The sequence below is a fragment of the Oreochromis aureus genome, linkage group 6 (assembly GCF_013358895.1).
Source record: "Oreochromis aureus strain Israel breed Guangdong linkage group 6, ZZ_aureus, whole genome shotgun sequence".
Taxonomy (NCBI): Eukaryota; Metazoa; Chordata; class Actinopteri; order Cichliformes; family Cichlidae; genus Oreochromis; species Oreochromis aureus.
The window spans coordinates 17,849,162-17,872,610 of NC_052947.1; the positions used below are offsets into that span (position 1 = coordinate 17,849,162).

At 40.4% G+C, this 23,449-nt stretch overlaps 1 protein-coding gene and 1 long non-coding RNA gene across 2 annotated transcripts; one reads left to right on the plus strand and one right to left on the minus strand.

Moving 5' to 3' along the window:
• Positions 1 to 264: 264 nt before the first annotated feature.
• Positions 265 to 23,198, plus strand: zgc:154142 (uncharacterized protein LOC555481 homolog). Its single transcript, XM_039613142.1, has 25 exons — positions 265 to 395; positions 2,830 to 2,960; positions 4,120 to 4,213; positions 5,585 to 5,725; positions 5,956 to 6,053; positions 8,096 to 8,222; positions 8,634 to 8,834; positions 8,920 to 9,135; positions 11,420 to 11,560; positions 12,987 to 13,232; positions 13,385 to 13,570; positions 14,908 to 15,017; positions 15,273 to 15,373; positions 15,866 to 16,143; positions 16,381 to 16,544; positions 17,073 to 17,256; positions 17,360 to 17,578; positions 17,863 to 17,997; positions 18,140 to 18,361; positions 18,460 to 18,642; positions 20,446 to 20,558; positions 20,642 to 20,736; positions 20,962 to 21,251; positions 22,003 to 22,163; positions 22,719 to 23,198. The coding sequence occupies exons 1-25, from the start codon at positions 287 to 289 to the stop codon at positions 22,926 to 22,928; spliced, it is 4,155 nt and encodes a 1,384-aa protein (XP_039469076.1). The 5' UTR covers positions 265 to 286; the 3' UTR covers positions 22,929 to 23,198.
• LOC120440499 lies at positions 14,371 to 19,211 on the minus strand. Its single transcript, XR_005613292.1, has 3 exons — positions 19,102 to 19,211; positions 17,858 to 17,988; positions 14,371 to 14,485 (listed from the first exon to the last, which is right to left on the minus strand). It is a non-coding gene; the product is annotated as an uncharacterized LOC120440499 (long non-coding RNA).
• Positions 23,199 to 23,449: the final 251 nt, after the last annotated feature.

The window sequence follows — 23,449 nt, forward strand, 5'->3', positions numbered from 1 at the left end:
TAATGATAGAGTCCTGATGACCTGTTGATTGGGGAAGCAGCCACCTCAGTACTCATTAACTTTCTGTTGCTGTATTATGTGATACAAATTTATGGCTCTAACATATCTATAGGGCTGGTGTGCTGCAATACCACATCTGACTGAGGTCAAGGTCCATCTGTGGTGTTAAAGTTTAGATATGGTCCTCCATGTGTGGGCAATAAGGGGGTGAATTGTTGGACAAGGCACCGTCTCCAGCACTGCGAGGAAAATGGATGTGGAGAAGGGTCACGGACGTTCCCGGGGTATGAGCACCCTGGAAACGTGTCTGATATTTATCTTCGTAGCAATGACCGGCGCCTGCATCGGCCTGGTGGTCATCTACTTCGTTGACAAAGCTAACTCTGAAACAGAAGGTGAGTGTTTACACCCGCTGAAACACACTGTGCTCCCTTTTAATATCTGCATTTCTCTGAGGTACAACGAGATGCGATATTGTGCTGAGGATTTTCTCAAACCTCTTATATACTTGATTATCTTCTTCTAAAATAATAATCATAAATAGTTTTTTTTTTAACTTGCAGAGATTGCTGATGCATAATAAAATATATTTATTGCTGGTAAACAACTGGTCAGTAATTGTTCAATTGTTGATTTGAACAAAGCCAGTATACAGAGACATGCCAAAGTGAATGTACTGAGCTAAAATACTCAAAGCATCTAAAATATCTGAAGTATTTATTGCAAAGTACAAAAAAAATCAACATGCATCATCATAACAATGATTAGATTGCATCTGCTGTGTCTTAAATGGACTGATACTAATATAGCACTTTCCTGCTTGGGCATTCTGCATCTACACGCTTTCTACCCAAAACACACTGAGAGCAACTCAGGGTTCAGTATTTTGCCTAAAGATACGTCAGCTACTTCACAGGCAGTAGCTGTCATGACGTCACCCATTGCTGTTTTTGGAATTTCCTTTTAGGGTACAGCTACATTCAATTTTTAGCCAACAACAGCTAGCTTGGTTAGCTAGCTGCATTCATAAATTGCATGGGCACAATGTAAGAGATGCACATATCATCTAAACACAACAGACTGCACCATACAACCATGATGTTAGTCAGAAAATCCATTAAGATGCTCCAAAATACTTTAACCACACACACACACACACACACACACATACACACAAACCTGTGAATCAACACAGCCAGTTCATTTAGGGCAAAGTACAGCCTCACAGTGCACTCTTAGACTGGAGGGCTGGCTGTAAGACTTCCACAGCATTTTCTGTAGCAAATACAGGAGCAGGAAACACAGACTCAAGGCAACAGAAAACGTAAGACCAGTGCTAATAAATTGCTGTTATGGAAATAAAGCTAAGAAAAGCCTACATGAGTTTGTGCTGATGTGAAAAAGTAAACAAGTCATGCAATGATTTTTCTTTTACTTTCTGATCTCTAAGAAATTAAGCCACACACAAGAAAAGGTCCACAAACAGAAGCTCTCACTATTGTAAAATGACTATGTTTAATTTTATTGCATGCATCATCACCACTGCAGCGGTCCTTACTATAATACCATCCACAGACACCATCTCCTCTATTTTTTCAGAGCTCCAGTTTAGCAAAACAATTATTTATTCTGGCCTTAAGCGTGAAAAAAGAAATTCAACAGATGGAAATGTCTGCTTTGTGAAAGCAGACACATTTAAGCTGACTTGTTTTGTCTTTGGAGAATGAACCCTGAAATGTTTGTTGCCTGAGAGGCGTAAAGTGGTGATTATCAGCAGAAACAAATTGATTCTTACGTTACCCATCAGTCAGTGCTTCGCTCCTGAAAAACAGCTGTCAAATAAGTGTGCTGCACATTTGACTATTTGATCAGGAATTACTGTGTGATTATTATTATTTTCCCCTGGTCTTCATCACTTCAACAAATACGTAAATGTAATGAAAAAAAAGTCACTGTTCCAGATTGGTGTTTCTTTTGCACCACAGAAAAAAAGACGCTGTGACCGAAGCTGTGGATGCCACACGGTGTCATCAATGCTGTCACCAAAGCTTCGACTTTAAAACCACATGCCTTTATAGTGTTTTTTAATAAAAGGAAATTCAAATGTTTAAGTGTTTGTGCGATCATAAAAGGTAATGCCTTTACTGACAACACACTTCAGTCAGCGTGTTGCAAAAATGACTGTCAAATTAAACCCAGCCCGACTGCATACTATACTCCATATCATTTTATTTCTAACCAAATACCTGAAAAATAACTTGTTCCAGTCCACCTCAGTCATCAAAACACAGAGACGATGACACTAACATACAAATTTGACACAGAAGGAACAACTAAGGAAAATAACAAAACCCTATACAAACAATTAAGCTGTTTAGTCTAAAGGAGGATTGAATAAAGATTCAGAGTCAAGAAGTGAAAAACCCAAATCCCTAGGTAAAAACCTCACAGTCTTTAAGGAAGGATAATTAAGGACTGCTTTAGCAGGTTCCTGGTTTGCACTGTGTATAAGAGCACAGCAATCAGCTGTCACAGTCAGCTCAAAGGCTCCTAATGCTGCAATCTGCAAACGAATCCAGGAGCTACAGAGTGCACAGGAAGAGCGTTTTTTGTTATTGTAGGGTCTTTACCTTACAATTTAAAGCACCTACAGTGACTGTTGTTGTGATTTGCCTCTATATGAATACAAATGAAGTGAATAGAATTGAACAGTGTTTTGTTAATTGATGAAGGGTGGCTGTATTTCAATTGGAGATCATATTGCCATGATTTAAAAAAAAAAAAAAAAAAAAAAAGATGGCTGAACATAACCATCTGATTTATTTCCAGGGCTGACCTTAGGGTGTGGTGCTCCTCAGGAGCTGTCTGGAGAGTCCGGCACCTTCACCAGCGCAAACTACCCCAGCAGCTACGACAGTGGCCAAAGCTGCGCTTGGCACATCACCGTGGACCCCGAGAAGGTGACGAGAATCATCATTAGAGCGCTTCCGAACTTCAGCCTCTCTTTAAATTATATCACCAGAAAGTAAAATTAGAAAGAAAATTTAATTATGCATTAGATTTAAATACAACTCCAAACTCCCAGACATAATCAGTTCAACACGGAGTACATATACACATAACGTATAACAGGTATTGTATTTATTTTATAATCATACACAAATGCAGTTCAGCCAGTTACAAAATTAAAATAAGCTGACTGTTTAAATTTCACTAATAAACTACATTTAGAAAGCACATGCTAAGAAAAGTTAAACAATAAGGAAGCTGTAAACGAAACTCCAACAAGAGTTTTTATCTAAAAAAATTTTAATCAGTTTTATCTTAACAGCTGTAATCCTTTTAATTTACATATTCAAGATTTTACAGTGGCTTATTATGATCAGGTTCAAGCAAAGCAGAGGTGAGTTTTCTCTGTAATAGTGGCCCAGAAACTCCACAAAGCTTCTCTTGAGATGATTTCACAGTTGGTCTTGGTTTTGTAACTCCATCCATAGAAGGTTTTTTTTAAAAATTAATTAATTAATTTTTATAGTATAAAGGAAAAACATTTCCAGGCTTCTAATTGTCTGAAATGATTTTCCTGTGAACACCAGTTTCAGCACAGTCACATTATCTCTCTTTTTAGCTCAGATCAAAACCATTTACCCGTGTCTCTATTTCACAGTCTTTAACGGTGCTCCTGTTTGCTGTCTGATCAGCAGAGTTTGTCAAATTACTGTTATGGAAACTGTCTTATGTGAGGCCAAGCAGTAGAGGACAGCTGGGATGAGTGCGGTGGCAGCGGTGTGGACAGATGGCTGCCTTGTCTCCTTCATTCTCCTCAGCTTTCCTTCTCAGACCCAGAGGACAAAACAAATCTTTGATCCTTCTTTCTCTGGCAGCACGGCTGCCCTCCTGCATGCCCGACACAGTGGCTGTTATCTATATGCATCTCTATTTCTCCATATTTGAAAACATAAGCAAACATAAAAAGGCAGGGGCGTACCTGCTCTCGCACGTGTGCACACGCGCACAGTCAGAATTCACACCGAGCTCTCACTCTTGCCTATCTCTTCAGCAGCGCCTTCTCAGATTCAAAAAAGAAAGATGAAACACCTCTGCGTGTTTGTGTTGCAGGTGATCCATTTGTGGTTTGAGGAGTTTACCTTGGAGGACACCCAGCTCTGCACAGCAGACTTTATCACACTGCAAGACTCAGTGGGAATCATCGGTAAATATCTCACATAAATTCTAGCCTTCCGGCAGGGTGGGGGAGAGGAAATTATTTTTAAAAGATGGTGTTCAGTTTCTGGACAGATGGGCATCTGCCCTTTCAAGGCTAAGGGTTTCATCTCTCCACGGGCAGACTCAGCTAGTGAGCTACACACGGTCACGCTGGTTCAGTGCACATTACTCTGCACTAACTCCAACACTGTTTTTAACCACACAGCAGAGTTTATTAGGAAGGAATAATATCATGAACTTAGATATGGTGTTGCCAGACTAGGGTACAGATTCGAAGAATGAGACTATATTTAGGAAATTGGGTGGACAGGTTGACAGATGAGTTCAGGCAGGAGTCTCTGTGGACTGCGATGTTTGCAGATGACATTGTGATCTGTAATAAGTCCAGGAAGCAGGTGGAAGAGAGCTCAGACAGGAGGAAGTACGCACTGGAGAGACATAAGCACGACTGAATACATGTGTGTGAATGAGAGGGAGACGGGAGGAGCTGCTAGGCAGGAGGAAAGAGGGAAACTCACAGGGTTTGTGAGACAGAGGAGGATGCCAGGTGTGTCTTGGGTGAGATGGAGGCCTCCCTAAAGGGAGCAGCTGAAAGACGAAGAAGAAGAAGTGAAGTAAAAGAGTAAAGTCAAATATATTTGGCCTTAGGGGAAATTCTGTATTTTATATATATTTTGACTTTAAAAAAGTAAAATACATGAAAAAAGATAAAACCTGATGAGGCTGCTAATTGTAAAACCATTTCATCATACAAAGAGTTCATCTGCAAAGGTCTGTAAACGCAACCTCTGTGAAAAAAGGAGATAAGCATATCAAGTGAAAGCACTCAGAGATAAGTGCCACCATTTGATTAACGGATAATTTGATCTGATAATCAAACTCTGGCACTTCTAAACTTGCTAAATGCAACACTGAAAATATTCCAAAACATGATTAGTTTGCAAACTACAATTTGTTAAGAAAAAAATGAAATGAAATAAAATGCAAAGCTGATTCAAATCAGTGTCCATTGTTCTACTGTAAGTCTTTAACACTACAGTAAAGCCCTCTTTTATTAGCAACATATTACATAACTCAATATCATTTACTGTGATAAACTGATGACAAATAAAAAGCTTTAAGTCATCCTAATCTGACATCATAATTGAAGTGCTATTTGTGCCTCCCTCTGACACATGCATGTAAAAGACTGAAAGCAGTGATTTACCTCTTTTGTGGTCGTTTAGTTTTTACCCTTTTTTGTTCACTGTGTGGTCTTGTTGTGCTTGTTTGTGATCAATGTAACTTTAGAGCTGTCTATTACCAGTTGGACAACCCCTATAATAAACCAGCTACATCTTTTGTGTGATATTTGTAGGTAAATACTGTGGTTACAATAAACCGAACCCAGTGGTGTCGCTGACAAACCAGCTGACGGTCTACTTTGACACCAATGACAGAAAAACAGACCGAGGATTCAAGGCTCATTACAAAGCTGTGGCTCCACAGCTCACATCAGGTAAGACTATAAGAAATGACTTCATCGAGGAAATAAGCTCGACATAACGTTGGATCTCTGTCTTATGTTACACGATTGACCTGGAAAGGGAATGTTATAGGGATGGGAGCAGGGTGAGATGAGGGGTAATAGATGGTCAATCAAAACTGGGGTGGGTAGGTGGAGGGGGTGTGCTGTGGGTATCCTTGCGCTATCTGTGGAAATGAAGTGCCCTTCATCCCTGCTGCCAGAAATAGCCGGAGCCGGCGGCTTTCTCCAAGGTGATCAGGGGAATCTGATGACGCCCGGCTTCCCGGAGCAAAACTACCCGAACGGAGCGCTATACCAGGTAGAGCCACACACGTGAACTAAAACACACAAACACCAGCTCGGATTCAACAGCATTTCCTTAAGACTGGGATTATGCATCTGAATAATAACAATAATAATAATAATTTAATTTATATTGCACCTTTAAAAGAAGTTAGAAATCTAATGCATTGTCACAGGACAAGACAGGAAACAAGCAACACATAAAAAATGTATGAAGACATAAAAATGAAACTATATAAGGTGAAGTAATACTGACAGCAGAAGGATATAAAACTGGAAAATAAGGGCAATTAGAAATGAGAAAACAGGCCAATTAAAAGCAAATATAAAAATAATCAACATATATGAATCATCTGAGGAAGCACCAGTGGCCCTTACATGACTGTATCATACTGCAGTGTGGAATTTATGCTAAAGCAGCTATAACTGACATTTTTATATCAGATTTTTTTTCCATGCAGACGTTTATACTGAAGGAGGTCAGTCATAATAAACCCACTTAGATAATTAGCCTGATTAGCATAAAGAAAAAAAACACAAACCAGCCTGCCTGTCTCCAAGGTTCAAAAACACACGTCTAAAATTCAGTAATTAACGTGTTTGTCGGTTTTGTTTGATCTGCACACAAAAAGGAATCTGAAAAATGAAAGCTTACATCATTAGAGAGCTGCTGGAGCACTTAGCCGGTAAGTAAGCAGCCAAGCTTCAGCGATTTCCTAAAGCACTGTATCTGACTTTCAAATGCAGTTACAGTGTTCAGATCCAGTGGCAGCGTAAACACAGCTAATTCAGGAAAATTAAAAAGAGCTTTAGTTTTTTACACACATCTACAAAAATATCTCATTTAGGATATTAAAGTGATGTGACCAGATAAGCAACAGAGCTAAACATCTTTAAAACTTTAAAGTCAGACTAATAGGAGGCTTTGAGTGTTACATTTAAACAAGGCAAGTGCTTCTGCTTGGTTTCAGTGTAAAGCTGAGCTAATTGTCTCTTGTACTAAGAATAGTATGTAAGTAATTGCAAATAGTAAAAATGTGCTCTTACTGCTTCCTATAAATGCCACTAATGTTCGAAACTGTTGTCTGTTTGAATAGATTTACATATAGGATACAGGTTACAACGCCTAATTTTGAACATCATTTACGGGCCTTTTGTTTAAAATCTAATCAAAAACAAATCTAATTGCCAAAAGTGGATTGGTAAAGATATATACTCCTAAATATCCTAAATATCTCATATAACATTGACGACAGTGATGTATTAGCATAGACGAGCCTAGACGTTTCCAATTCTCACCCAGATGGCGTTTGTGGTTCTGATCATTCATTAATGCATCTAAATAAATCAGAGTGTATTCGGATGTGCGGCTTTGCATGCTGGGTTTGGATGTGGAGTCATATGGCATTATTTGGCTGTCATCATGATTTCATCTGGCTGAGCTTGAGCTCGACAGATCACCGTCTGTCCAAACAAGAGCAGAGTCGGTGATAGAATTATTTATGAGTTACAGTAGCCTATGTCGAAACCACGAGACTAGTAGAAGGAGAACATGAGGAGTGATGCAGATGGCTGCGCTGTGCATTATTGAAACTACATCAAAATGATTTTAAAGGGCAAATATTAAGCCTTTTGTTATTTTCCATCAGTTAAAATGATGGATGGTCATATTAAATATGGTCAGTGTTTAAAAGAATAATGTCAGTGTATTTGGAAGTAAAGCTAGTGTTTCAGACTGCTCTGAACACACTACTTCAGACAGTTATTTCTACTCTTGTGTCCGCTGATGTCAATAAGAGGGGATTTCCTTAACATGGTCCTTTCAGGGACACAGGTCCAGCTAAACCTGTTTGCAAGGGGCAGCCAATCAGAATGCAGTTGGCTTAAATGGGAAGTAGTTAAAGCATCTTGTTTGCAACAGAGTGAATGGTGAAAAACTACTGTACTATAGTCCAAGAATGATAAACATGGAGCTGGAAAGTAGCATAATAGGCTCTCTTTAAATCCATAGCAGACACAGCCTTCACACTCTTTGTGTGCGTTTGCTCTTTGAATCAGTGGAGAATCACAGTGCCTGAAGGTGAAACGGTCCGACTGACATTCACCTCTTTTGACCTGGTCCCTGAAGCCTGTGGAGACTTTGTTCAGGTCTATGATTACAACCAGGCCAGCCCTCAGTTAGCAGGTAAGCATGGCACAAATTACAAACAAAATCCACAGTTCTTCTATACATACCAAAATATTTTCACTCATCAGTAGAGTTTACATCAAAGCTGGATATGTGACTAAGAGGAAAACGGGATGTGTTAAAATGTCAGAATAGACTGTGGGCTTTGTTCAACATTAACAATGTCAACTTTGCAGGGCCATGAATAAAAGATGAGCTCAATTAAAAGTTTGAGAAGCTGTACAATGGGCCAAGTTTCTGGAGTCTATTTTAATCTTAATGAATTTAAATCTGTCTCCATCTGACTTCACTTCTCAAGCAACACGTAGGAGCTACCAATGTCAAAGCTGAAATGTGGGAATGCTGTTGTTCTTGCACAAGGCTGCGTAAGTGTCTATCGCTTTGTCACAGACGTGTAATCCATCGCAGGTAAATTATGTGGCGGAACCATGCCGACGCCGCTGGAAATCAGCAGCAACACGATGGTGGTCCGCTTCAAATCTGACAACAGTCTGACTTCAAAAGGATTCAGTGCAACGTACACAAAGTCCAGCCTTCCTCCTGTTGTTGTCACCACCACCACCACGACCGCACCCACCACACAAACCCTTCCACCTGCCACAACTTCAGGTAAGCACCTTCTCCAAAGCCTGACACCCCACCCCCATTTACCATAACAAGAAGCAAGTATTACCAAGCATTGCTTTTGCTACAGAACCTGGTGGCCCGGTAATCCTTGATGGACGTAAAGGAGTTCTTCAGTCCTCGGGTTTCCCAAATACATATCCTGCCCATTTAAATAATTCCTGGGAGATATCTGTGTCCAAGGGATTCCTGGTTAAGCTGGAGATCACTGACTTGGCCATCACAGGAGAGACTGGAATGTGCAAGGAGGACAAACTGATCATCTCAGACAAATACAGCACTCTAGGTGAGCCATTACTTCTATTTTGTTCTTGCACTGTCTTTTTTCCTCAGAAATAAAGTTGACTACATGCTGCATGCTTATTTTTTTGCAATTTAGCTTAGTTGACCTGTGAGAGAAGCACATGAATGTGAGGCCGTTGGCTTGTGTTTATTGCAGCCGCTCTGCTGCGTCTGTAAATCTGTTGATTAGGAGTTGGGTCGCACAGAGCACAGCAAACTATAAATTACCTCTCATTATTCACTTCAGGGGCTGCAGTGAGGCTGATACAGCTTTATCTATTGCTCAGTACTCAAGGACTAAAGCACTGAGATGCACTCTTTCTGTGAAACACTCACCGATAAGAAAATGGTGTTTTAGTGGGGCATACTTTTAGATTAGGGCATATGTTTCTGTGCACAAAACATGAAGGAAAAATAACAATTAGAAATATGACAAAAGACCTTGTGTTCTTTACGTCCAAACCTGGATGTTGTGAAAGATTCATTAACTTTAAAGATAATTTCAAGGAGGACTGAATCAAAAGAAAAAGAAAAAAAAGCTTTTCAAGAAGAAGAAGCAACGCAACATTTAATCATTCTCCCTATTTTCTAATGGTCACAAATTATAGTATATTTATGTGTAAGTCTGAAAGAAATGACTGAGTATGATATCAAAGGTGTATAATGCAAGATCCCACTGGGAATAAACTCACTTTCAAATGCTTACACAGACTATCAATGTGTATGTGTTTGCTTTCTGTCTGTTATCAGTTTGATCATAAAGTTTTCAGGACATACAGCATTTTTATAGGACCAGAAATCATTACTGTGCACATTCACAAGGTGCACTGGGGGAAAAAACAGTTAAAAGCTGATTTGCATGTCAGTGAGTAAAATCAGAATTGGGTTGTAGGGAAAATGTCAACCCCCACAAGGTTTCCCTGCTCACGTGCAGGAGAACAGCCTCCTTCCCTCAGCCAGCACACTGAAGATGGGTCGTGGATGGGTCTTCCAGCATGATAATGACCCAAATCATATCGCCAAGGCAACAAAGGAGTGGCTAAAGAAGAAGCACATTAAGGACATGGAGTGGTCTAGCCAGAGCTCAGTCCTATAGAAATTCTTGTGTTAACAAGTGGCAGTCAAGAAAACAAACCTGGTGAAAGATTACAATAAATGCCTTACCGCTATGCTTGTCAACAAGGATTATTCAACCAAGAGTGAGTCATGCTGTGACAGTGACACGCAAATCAATTAATAACTTTTGCTTATTCTGTCTTCCTCCATGAAAAGGAAACTACAATCAAAAGTAGAGACTTTTCATTTGTTTATAAGTGAGTAAAATCACAAATTCAGCAGGGGATCAAATAATTATTTTCCCCACTGTAAAGTGCTCCAAATTCTGATCAGCTCATGTAGTCCACATGAAGTACCTTTGGTTTAAGGATAAAGTGTCTAATGTGAATTGTTCAGAAGTCATCATGCTCACAATATGTATCTACGGAGTTGCAGAGTAATTAACACAATGTCCTCCACACCATGCATCATGTTAGCGGCACATCATGCGGTCCTTGGATTTTCATTCACAGCCATCAGTAGGGTTGTTAGAGAATGATCTCAAACAGATGTCTTGTTGATTGCAAAGGTCAGAGAAGAACAAGTAGACAGGTTTGAGGTGATAAAAAGACAACAGGCACTCTGAAAGCTCATCAGTGGACTACAGAAGCATAAGACAGTGGAAGGTAAGAAAAACGTTGCCAGGCCTGATTAGTTCATTTCTGCTGTGATATTCAGCTGGTGGTGTCAGATTTTCATCCTGAATTACATCATGTGTTCAGGCTGGTGGTAATATACTCTTGGTACACTTCGTCCCTCATTGACCATGCCTCTGTATGACCACCGTATATGGATCTCCTAATAACGAGGCATGTCACAAAGCGCATACCATCTTGGATTGGTGTCTTGCACGTGTTTCGCTTGACTCAAATGGCCTGCACAGTCACAAGCTGAGCACCTTTGGGATGTCGTGAAATGGACTTGCATCAGAATAGTGTAACCCACAAATCAACAGCAAGTGCATTGTTCTGTCATTTCAATATGGCAGTCCTGTAATTGAAGTCAGGTGTTCCTAATAATGTGGCATGTGTACCAATAATGTATGCTGATTTTTTGAACTCGGGGAAAGGTTCGTCTTAATTTGCAACATGTTTTGCTCATTAGAAGCTGATGTTACTATCTCTCTCTCCTCTGCTTTGTTTCATTCTCTCATACCTTCCCTTTTTCCTCTGTCCTTCCTCTCGCTGATCCAGGTACACACTGTGGCTACATCCTTCCCCCAGTGGTGGTCAGCGCCAGTGACACGATATCTGTGACCTTCCAGTCTGACAGTCGCCTCACAGACCGCGGATTCTCTGCCAAGTGGGAGGCTGTGTACCCTGAGGATATCACAGGTACTGAGCGCTGATGAACACACTCGCAGGAGTGCAAAACACACACGCGAATACACACACACACACAGGAGCACCTCCACACCTGAGGCACATAATGCTGTAGCTGTACAGCACCTCATTTAGACAGAACATAAAATTCTTCCTCCTCTGTCACATATTTACAGTGGATATAAAAAGTCTACACACCCCTGTAAAAAATGCCAGGCTTTGTTATTAAAAATAAATCGTGTCAAGGATTTTTTACACCTTTAATGTAATCTATAACCCATATAATTCAATTCAAAAACACATTTATACCTTTTAATCTGTTTAAACTTACAATAGCCTGGTTGCATAAACACACAAAGTTAAATTAATGCTTGCTTGAAGCACCTCTTGCTTTTTGGGTAGGCGTCTATCACCATGATACATCGCAACTTGGCAATATTTGCCCCCACTCCAAATCTGTCCAAGTGCGAGAGGATCTCCTGTGCACAGTCCTCCTCAGCTCATCCCTCAGATTTTCACCTGAGTTCAGGTCTGGCTTTGCTGTTACAAAACTTTAATGTTCTTCTGGTAAAGCCAGTCTTTCTGTTGTATGCTTTGGGTCATTGCTGTGCTAAAAGGCAAAACCCCTCTTTATCTTCATCTGTCTGGCCTGAAGGTTTGTATCAAAACTGACAAATATCTGGAACGGTTCGTAATTCCCTTCACCTTGCATAAAGCTCCAGCTAAAGAAAAAACAGCTCCAAAGCATGATGCTACCGCTACCATGCTTTACTCATGTACAGTGCTGTTTTCGTGCCTTTTGGAACAAGCGGAGAAATATAGTTGTTGCATAAATATGGAAAGCTCTGTCAAAGCGGAGTGCATAGTGACAAGCATCCAAAGAAAATGATAAAACTCCTTTCTTTATTTTAATCACAGTTATGAAGCCAGAGACGAATTTGCAGCTGCACATCTGGTGAAGAAAAAAGTTAAAGCACCAATCACGCAGTGTAAAAATATAACGCTGAAACTCCTGCTGTCTACTTGAATAAAACACATAAAGGTTATCAGCAGGCTTCAGTGCTGTGTCAAAAATAAGTTTGGTAAATATACTGAATTATTAATATGTTTTAATGGATGTTTTAGCCATCATCATGTAAGCTGTGCAGTGAAGGTGAATGTTTTAAACTGTCCATCATATTAAATTCTTTATGAAAATAAAAAATTTAAAGTTTAAAATAAATTCAAAATAAAAACGATGATTAAATATTAATTCAAAGTGAGAAATTACAGAACTAGCAATGAATTTAAATTCAGTAATTAAGTAAAAATGGTTCAGAGTTATACTTATTTCTGCACAATGCAATGGAGTAAATAACCAGTTACATTCACTACTGTGTTTCATAGTAGTACCTTATGGCTCTCATTCAGTTTTCTTCATTTCCCCTGCCTGTTTCAGAAATCCTGGGTTGTGGCTTTTCTTCAAAGGAGGAAACTGGAGTTATCAGGTCCCAGGACTGGCCCATGAATTACAAGCCCAACACCGAGTGCATGTGGAACATCGATGTACCTTCGGGAAAAAAAATCACGCTGACATTCACCCATTTTGACCTCGAAGCAAAAGATGCCCTAACGTCCACATGCTATGATAATATAATGGTCTATGACATCAATGGTCTGACTTCTGCACTGATTCAAAGTTATGGTAAGCAGGTTTTTACAGCTAACGTCTACTCCCTAAATAATTTGTACCTGCAGAGCTAAAGCAACTGAAAGTCCTGCTTCAGTTAACTGAAGAAGCTTTTTTGTGTCACTTTTGAACTGTGGTCAAACTTTTCTTGTCATCAATCCTTTCAGGTCAGTTTTGTGGGACTACGCTGCCTGATCCCATCCAGACAAACGGCAACAGGCTGCTGATTCGTTTCCATACAGACTTGCTTACTGAAGCTAAAGGTTTCAGGGCCTATTGGACAACAAACCCCAGCCTGCCTGCTCCAACTGAGCCACCTGTTCAGCCCAATCCCTGGGACAACATCATCATAGGTGGAGTATCTGCTCCAGCCCCACACCGTTTATTACAAGCACCTAGACTGCATAGGTGAAGCTGCATCGATCCACACTTTTCTACAAAAACTGATCTGTGTTGAACTCATAAACAATCTGTTTATTCCCATCAGTTATACAAAGTCTGTTGTGGTGCACTGTTTTAGATTTCCAGTTCGCTAGCTTCAGGTTCACATACTTTGTTCCCTGTAGCATTATATGGCTCAAAGGTCTTTCAATAGAATAAAGTGTCGACTGTGTGCGCAAAGAAGCATTTCTTTGCTAATAAATTAGCAATGACAACCTTAAAAGGCAGTAATATATCAGATGTCACGTTGTCAGCGTGTCACACTGAATCCGAGTGGCAAAACAATAAATTAGTGCGCTGCATTTAACATCGCTGTTAAACACTGCTGCAAGTACTGAAACAGTCAGTCAGCATTTGCCATAATTAGGGACAGTGGAGCTCTGCGGGGATTGAAATAAAGGACCTGCAATTTATAACAGCACGGTTTCAATACCTGTAGCTATTTTATAAAATCGATCGCTCTGTTTTGTAATTCTTAATTAACACACTTTCAGCTGGGCAGTTGTTCCCACTAGCCAATCAAACTGACCCCCAGATAAGAGTTTCACACAGCTGTTGCACAGTCACCTTCATTCATCTGATTCATGATTTCTCCTTATTCCTTCTTCACACCCTCTTTACTGTCTCCCAGATGTGCAGTACAGCAAGGTGATTTTATGTGCCGACTTTCCCTACTAACTTGCCGGTTGTCACCTGATTTCCATTCTTCAATTGCCGATGAGACCCAGGTGGCGCAGGGCCCTGCCAAACCGATAGCTGAAAATAGTTTTATAGATGGGCTCCACTGCCTAGGAGATTTTACTCATTCAGGCTCTTGCAGGGTCGCCCTGTGAATAGAATGACGCAAGTAAAATGAGTACAAAGGAAGAAAATGTGTGATAAGAGTGACTGGGACAGTTCAGTGGGAAGTCTTTAGATTAATAAATTTATATCTTCACGCATGTCCATGTTGTGACATCAATTAGCTGAATTTTGCCGCAGGAGCGTGGTATTATTTTTGAATGAAGATACAGACATTGCAGTATGTGTGCATATTAGTAAAAGCCAGAATCATTAGGACACACCACACAGTTTAAACCTGATACGACTGGAAAATTATTTTAAAAAAACACAAGTCTGTTAGCTGCTGATACGTGCCGTCTATTCAGGCTTTATTTACACACGCACAGATTTGTTTGTGTAGCCTGTACAGTGCACAAACAAATCATTTCTCGAGAGACTCTGTACATGTGGGTGTTTGCCTTTCCAGACTGGCCAAGCACATGTGGGAAACCAGCCATTCCTCCTGCTGTTGTGTCACGTATTGTGAATGGAGAGCCAGCCACACCGCACTCCTGGCCCTGGCAAGTGTCCATGCAGGTGAGAATCTCCATGTGTCAGTGAGGAAAATTCACAGAAATATGAAAACAAACTGCATCAAAAAGCCTCACGAGTACAAAACCTGTGCAGTTACAGTTTCCTCACAATATGATGTCAGTGTCCTTTTCTGTATCCTATATTAATTTTCTGACTGACTGTACAGATCTAAAGGCAAACTGAGCCATAACCCAATGCTGTTCATCACGTTTAATCATCATCATCATGTTTAGTGAGTTTCTTCTCTGCTTGTTTCAGGTCTGGCCAGCCAGTCAGCCAGAACCCACATTCTCCCATACCTGCGGTGGTACTCTTATTCATAAGAACTGGGTACTTACAGCAGCCCACTGCTTTATAAGGTACATGTTCAGTTTCCTCATCAATAAATACATGTACTATTTCTAGTAATGTGTTCCAAAAAAAAAAAGTTTTTCAAGTCTTTCATTTACAAAGAAATGACATTTAAGTCTGGCTTTTATTGGATTTTATTTCTGCAAAAGTTTTCCTAAACTTCCTAGAAGCCCATTTGTGTGATCTCAGGAGGCAGTTATGAGTGTGTGTGTGTGTGTGTGTGTGTGTGTGCACTGTTACCTCGGGCTTATTACAGTGTGGGAACAATGCCTTGTTAGAAATGCCTCAACGCTTTGGCTAATAGGCTACAGTGTTCTTTAGAAAGAGAGGCTGGTGCACCATGGAGCCTTTCGAGTATACATATATATGATAGATACATTTTTGTGGAACTAGAAATCCCACAGTCCAAACAGATACAGCTTTATGTCACACGGTGCACTGACAGTGACAGGTACAGTGTAAAGCATTAGCATTAGTTCATCTGCTCATTTCCCACCTAGATACGCTGATGAGCTGGAGCGTTGGCGCATGTGCCTCGGCAAACACAACTTGACCTACACGGAGCCGAGTGAGCGATGCTTCGGCATATCTGGTATCTATCGCCACGAGGGCTTCAAGTACCCCACAGTGCCCTCGGTGGAGTTTGACATTGCCTTGGTCAGACTGGATGGAGAGGTGACACCCACTGATGAGATATCATTTGCTTGCCTTCCCTCTGAAGAGGAAGCCCTACCTGAGGGAAAGAAGTGCTACGCCACCGGCTGGGGGGATGAAACTGGTGCTGTTTTTGTCTTGTCATGTTCATTAGCGGCTTCTGATGAAATAATTGTAGCCTGATGTTTCAGAGCTGCGTTAAAGTGATATTTATTTACAAAAAACTAGAACTGCATCACCTCAGAATTGTATATTTAGCATGCCCTCTGCTGGATTTAATGTGTAAATGCCTCTTTTTTAATGTTCCTGCGTCAATCTCGAGGCTTCTGTAACAATTGAAATGGCTCTGTGTGTTTATCAGGTGATTCAATTAACCCTAAAGCTGCAGAAGCGCTCAACCAGGTCGCCTTGCCTGTGGTGCCTTATGACACCTGTAACAGGATGGATTACTGGTGGTTCCAGGTCAAGACCTCCATGATCTGCTGTGGTTATACCCTGCCTGATGAGCTCAAGTCTGTTTGTCAGGTAAAAGAAGAACTACAAGAGGAGCTATATTGCGGCCATAAATTTAGGTTTATCTTAACAGTAAACTGGTCTGGTCGGATAACGCTCAATTTCTGTACAAGAAGGGCTAAAGACTCCATCTGTTGGGTAGGCTGACGTCTTTTGGTCAGCATTGCTGGTGAGATGGCAGCACAGAGAGAAACTGGAAACTACTTAATGGACTGGGGAAGAGGGCCAGCTCTTTCCTGTTCAGTCCCCTAGACTCCATAGATGAGGTGGGTGAGAGGAGGATGTTAGCCAAGCTAATGTCCATTACGGACAACACCTCTCACCCCCTGCATGAGACTGCAGAGTAGTAGTAGTGGTAGTATAAATAACTTTGGATTTAATTACTCTTGATAGTGTGGCTTTGATTTCACTTTCACTTCTGACTCTTGTCAGGTTCTAACAGGTGAATTTCCCCAGTGTGGGACTAAATAAAGTTATCTTATCTCATCTTTAAAAAGAACAAAAACCACCTTTGTGTTTTAATGTTGTGACTCTTGACAGGGGGATTCAGGTGGACCCCTGGTTTGCCAGGATAAAGCTGGCGATCCATGGGAAGTTCATGGCATAACTAGCTTTGGCCCTATTGGATGCATTATGGATAAGAAGCCTTCTGTGTTCACCCGCTCTTCTGCCTACATCCCGTGGATAACAAATGTCATCCGCCGAGACCTCTACAATGAGCACAGTATGAATCCAGCTCTTTAAACATATTTAGTTTCCCCACTGTGACAATATGTGACAAAGTCAAAGTGTAATGCCAGTTTTCTCTCTCTGTGTTCCCTATGTAGCATCTGGCTGTGGGGGACCAAAGGAGTTGACTGGTACTGGTGGCACTCTGTCCTCTATGGGTTACCCTGGCACCTACAGCAACACAGCCCAGTGCCAATGGAACATTCAAGTGCCTGAAGGCAAATTGGTCCACCTCCATTTTCACAATTTCTCTCTGGAGGAGAGTGATTTGTGCCTAAATGACAAAGTCAGACTCTCAGACAAAACAGGAAGTCTGGGTATGTGAGGATCTGCCTTCTTTCTATGTTAGACACCAGCGCAGACATTTCAGCACAGTCAGTGCAGCCTCTTGTTGTTGTGACACAATGACACAGTGATGTAAAGTTTGATAATTTGTGATGTCAGGATAAAACCTAAAATTTGTCAGGCTGAAAAAAATGAAACATCTGCATAGCATGCATGGCAGAAGCCCAAAGTAGACAAATAAATCTCTACACAAGTAGTTTTAATATGAAATGAACTGTTAGGATAGACCTTCTAACACATTTTCATATTACCTCAGGTACCTACTGCAGTCACGTGCCTCCTGCAGACATGGTGAGTGATGGGAATACGCTTCACATCAGCTTCTCCTCCAACGACAAAGTGGTTGACTCAGGCTTCACTGCCACCTGGAGGGCAGTGGACCCTACAGAGGGTAAGAAAACACAAGACCATGAGGGAAAATTAAAAAAGTATAAAGCATTAAATATCTAATTTTCATAATATTTTTAAATCTTCTCCTTTACTCTTTTCAAACTCTATTCCCTTCCCTCCTGTTTCTTCTTGTTGTACTTCAGTTCCATGTGGAGGGACTTTCAGCAGTGATCAGGGTGAAATTACTTCTCCTAACTGGCCTAATGACTACCAAGCCCAGACTGTCTGCACGTGGCGCATCAACGTTCCTTCATCAAGAATTATTCATGTAGCCTTCACTCACTTTGAGCTGCAAGCTGTAAACCTGTTAGGAAATTGTGTGGACTATGTTGAGGTCATCAATGGTGAAACGATGGCATCACTCGGTGGGTCTCCGAACTTTAAATGCCGTCCACAATTTATGTCTCAGGTCACATAACGCACAATGGTGGAAAACTATAATTTATTCTCCTCTATTCTGCAGGTCGATTCTGCGGCTTTGCCCCTCCACCTCTCATCAACATCCCTAGCAACACAGTCGTCATCCGCTTCCTTAGTAACGGAGCCAGCCAAGAGAAGGGTTTCCGTGGTTACTGGACTACTGACACCAGTATCTTCCCAACTCTACCACCTCTCCCTAGTAATCCATGGGACAACATCACCATCAGTGAGTGTAGACATGCACTGTAAAAAACTGCTATAAAGATACTTTAAAGGTACAGTCAGCCATGTTTTTTTAGGTTATTTAATAAAAAAATATACTTTACTCATAGATTTACATTTATTAGTCTGTAATTGCATTTTGCAACAATTAATGCATTATCATAAATTTTGAATTTATCATTAAAAATACATAGAGTGTTAATTGGTTTGTGGCAGCTACCATGTTGCCCCGCCATCTTGAATATAATGGCCGAGACAGATCGTCTAATCGGCTAATGACATATATTTATAGGGCTAGATACTAGCCACATAGTAATACACCAAAGTCACAGAAGTAAGGAACTTGTAGGCGTTTATGTGAAATGGAGGCAAATTTTATTTATATCTTAAGATATGAAGGATCTGAGAATAGGCCCCCTTCACCAAAGAAGAAGAAAAAGGTAACTAAGGAAAGACACATTACCAGCGTCTTAATAAAATGTCCTCCTAACATCAAGGCTCATCTCCTAAACTGAAGTCAAGGCTCTAACACCTGAATTGTGCATAAACATGCTCTTTTTTTCTTGATGTTATTGCAATTACTTATTGTCTGCAGATTAAACATGCAGCAGTCTCTGGACAGCCAACAAGAGGCAGCTAGACAGCAGCTGGTTTTAAGCTAACATTATACCAGCTAATGTTAGGCTCGAGTATCCTAAAAATCACACTTTTACTTCAATATTTTAATTACATTCTCAAATTGTATGAGAGCTCTTTTTTTCTATATATTTAGTCCAAGAAATATAAGATCCACTTCAAAGAAAGTTTTACTAAAACAGTATCTAGCAACAGCTAACAAAGGCTAACAGCAGCTAACAGATGCTAATAGTAACTAACAAAGCCAAAAACAGCAGTGCTTATTGACAGAAAAGTTCAGGATATCCTCAGAAAGTCACCTCAGTATCGCTGTCATTAACAGAATTGAGTTTCACTTGCTTGTTTACTTATATCTGACTCTTTTCACAAAGTTTGACAGCCTCATCCAGCGTAAACAGATATGGACACATTGAATGGCAGTCACTGTAGTTAGGATTATGAATTGAGAGTTAACTGCAACTCGAGCTTTTGCAAACTGTAATGTTATATTTGTGCTGTTCTTTGCAAATACAGGTAAATACTGTAAATACTGATACACATAACAATCTGAACCTACTGAAAATTTCTTACCAATTTATTTGTGTATTTGGTGCAAATATAAATGAATACAAATGTTTCAAGTTCGAATTCAAGTTCAAATCATTAATTTACATCTTGTAATTTCAGTTTACAGACTAAACATTGTGGCGTTAAGGTTTAGACCTGCAAGGTTTGGCATCACTTTGAACGAGACTCCTGCAGCTGTCAATCACATCTGCCTAGTTCACCTTCAGAGTGGTTGTTGGACAAACGTTGAAAACAGCAGCAGTTTTATGCCTGTCTGGCACAAGAAGTAGGCGAATTGTGACACAGCTGATATCTTGTCATAGTTCACCAAAATACAGATACTGACACAAGCCTCGGATTGTTAGGGCGTGCAGTTATATTTCACAGTTAAAAACAGTATAATGGTAACCAAGCTGACAGTATTACACTGTAATGCTTAAATTTACTGTGTCATAAATATTTTTTACTGTAAGAAAAACTCCTGTTGTAGTTTAAAGAAGCTATGCTGCTGGTTAATCAAGCACCCAGTACTACTGTACCTCCTTTATTCTCTACTCTACTTAAAATATATTTACTGTATGACTGGTATAGATATTAACTGAAATGGTGCACTTTCTTTTCCCAGTCTGGCCAGAAAATTGTGGAAACCCAGAGGTGAAACCCAGCAGAGCCACTGTGAGAGTTGTAAATGGTATAGAGGCGATCCCCCACTCCTGGCCCTGGCAAGTCTCTATGCAGGTACTGTCAGCTCCTGTTCTGCCTGACAGTCAGTGACAGAGCAGATCTTTTCTTCTATAAATATTCATGTCTCTCTTTTTTAGGCTTCACCGTTCTCTCCTATACCTTACATGCATGGCTGTGGAGGCTCTTTGATTCATGAAGAATGGATCCTGACTGCTGCTCACTGTTTCATGTTGTAAGATATAACTACAAAACTATCTAAATTATAGGAATTTAAATAGCACACAGTTTTTGAAAGTGATTATACCTGATAAATCTGAAGTTACAGTGCATCAAATGAAAGTGTAAAGAAATGTGAGATATCACCTGAATCTGTATCTTCCCTCGGCTTTATAGCTCTCATTATAATGAGTTTAACCCTTACATACAGTTCTGTGAGCATCTTTCACTTGATTTCCAGCCCACTGAATGTACCCTCCTTCTGGCGCATGTGCCTGGGGAAGCACCACATGAACTCCTCCATGGACATTCCCTCAGCTGAGGAATGCTACAAGGTGGATACCGTCATTCGCCACGAGGGATTTGTCTACGAGCAGGATCCCAATGACATCACCAACGACATAGCCCTGGTACACTTGGCCAAACCTGTCAATATGACAAGAGAGATCAGCCCCATCTGCTTGCCGAAACCCGGGGTCGTGATGCCTGCTGGGACACCGTGCTTTGTCACCGGCTGGGGAGATGAGAAGGGTAAAAGCAGTCACGCATTTCCAACCCTCCTTTGGTCTGTACTCGTACTATAAAATTAGGAACATCCTGTCTCAGTGATGCTGAGAAACTAGTCATAAAAAACACAACAGAAAGAAAAGAAAGAAATAACAACTTTCAATTGTCCAATTACTTTTGAGCCTCTGAAAATACGGGATACCTTATAAAAGTGGCTGTAGTTCATAAACAGATAATGCAATACTTTTGTTAAACCCCTGGAATTAAAGCTGAATGTTTACACTTCAATTACATCTTGATTGTTTGATTTTAAATCCACTGTGATAGTCTACAAAGCCAAATCTACACTAAATTGAGTCTATGCCCAGAAACTTCAGGCTGGATCAGTGACCCTGAGCTATTCTTACTTATGCTGCTATAGGCTCAGGCTGCTGAGGACTTCCGATTTAATTTCCAATCCCCACTATTATTGCATGCGATTAACTTTTGTCTACTTTTTTCCGTATTCATTTTTTATGATGTTTGTTGTTCCTGGTCTCTGTATGATCCTGTTTCCTCATTACTGCCTCCCTGAGCCTGGTTCAGCTGGAGGTCCCCTGCTGTTAAAAGAAGGGGGTACACACATAAAAACCCCACTTTTTGGCATCCAGCAGTAGTGATGACTTTAGATTTAGTGATACAAGATGTAAAACAAAATTATTAGTGTAAACATGTTTGTGTTATTTTCTGCAATTTCTATGATGTAAACATTTTAATTTGTTCTTCTTATATTTAGGTAACCTGTTCCCCAAAGTGGCTGAGAAGCTTAATCAGGCAGCGCTGCCTGTCATCGACTTCGAAACCTGCAGTAAGCCTGCTTACTGGTGGGACACCCTCAGGCCCTCCATGATCTGTGCCGGCTACGAGTCCCCAGATGAGCTCAAGTCAGCCTGTCAGGTTTGATGACACATTTAGAAAAGAGTATTTGCCTGAATTAAGGATGCGCTGACGTTTGGACAATATATCGATGCATCCATCATCTAAGTGGACACACTGAAAGTTGTTAGGAGACGATGAGACTGTTGTTCATTGTTTAAATTCCTTCCGAGTTATTTAAAAACATTACGTAAGCATGCCGGCCTCTCTTCGTCTTTTATGCAGCTCCCTGAAAACGGTTTTGTTTGCGGTCATTCAGCCTTGATCTCAATGGCTGCTGCCCAGTTTGCAGGCGTAATTAGACAGAAGAACACAGAAACATTATTCGCCTGCCTTAATTGAGCAGCTGCTAGAAATGCAGCAATGTGAAAAATGGGAAGTTTTACATTTTAGGAGGTTCATAAAGCACAATTCTGACATTTGCCTCATGAATACTTTGTCAGGCTGTTAATAAAGACTGACTTCTACAAATTCAAGGTCACGGAGACGATTTACAGCAGCTGCCAAAATCTAATGTCCTGCCGTGCATCATAAGTAGATCTTTCCTGATTTCTTTGTCCCGCTGTCTCCTGGTAGGGTGACTCCGGCGGTCCTCTCGCCTGCACAGCTGCCCCTGCTGCTGGAGGAACAAGCACAACCTGGGAGGTACATGGCATCGTCAGCTTTGGACCTCAGGGCTGCATCAGAGACAAGAAACCATCAGTGTTTACCCGCGTTTCCGCCTTCAGTGATTGGATCGACAGCAACATCAAGAAGTATATTTATGAAAGCGGAAAAGCTTTTTAAAGCTGACATCTTTAGGTAGAGATTATTCCATGTTTAGATTGAATTTTTTTCTCTTTAAAATCCCCTGAATGTAACAAATGCTGACCTGCAGCACAAAGCTACAATGCATCTTGCCTTGCGTCCCGTAAAATAATTTAGCAAATACCATATTACTTGTACGTTTCTACATATTAAACACTGCTGAACATTTTAAGCAAATTATATTTAAGTAAATATTTGTAAAATAATGTATACATATATCATGTATAAATAAAAAATGCATATCTATAAAGCTTGCAGTTACTGTTTCCTTTTACTTTATAGTTCTGTGTTCAAAATGAATATTTTAACTGTAATAAAAAGTGTAGTGTTAAAAAAAAATCAAGGTTAATAACAATTAATGGTCATTTTATATAACTATAATAACTATGTATATAATATAATTTGCCAGTGACTGTCTTGTTGTGTTTTAATGTCTTTCTGACCAGCTGTTTATCTGTTATATTCAGTCCACAGCCATACGTAAAAAAGAAAAAATAAAT

Coding starts and splice junctions, on each gene's coding strand:
- zgc:154142 (XM_039613142.1), top strand. CDS start 287: ATGAGCACCCTGGAAACGTGTCTGATATTTATCTTCGTAGCAATGACC. Junction 4,214..5,584: donor AGACTCAGTGGGAATCATCG/GTAAATATCTCA, acceptor TGATATTTGTAG/GTAAATACTGTGGTTACAAT. Junction 13,233..13,384: donor TGCACTGATTCAAAGTTATG/GTAAGCAGGTTT, acceptor CAATCCTTTCAG/GTCAGTTTTGTGGGACTACG.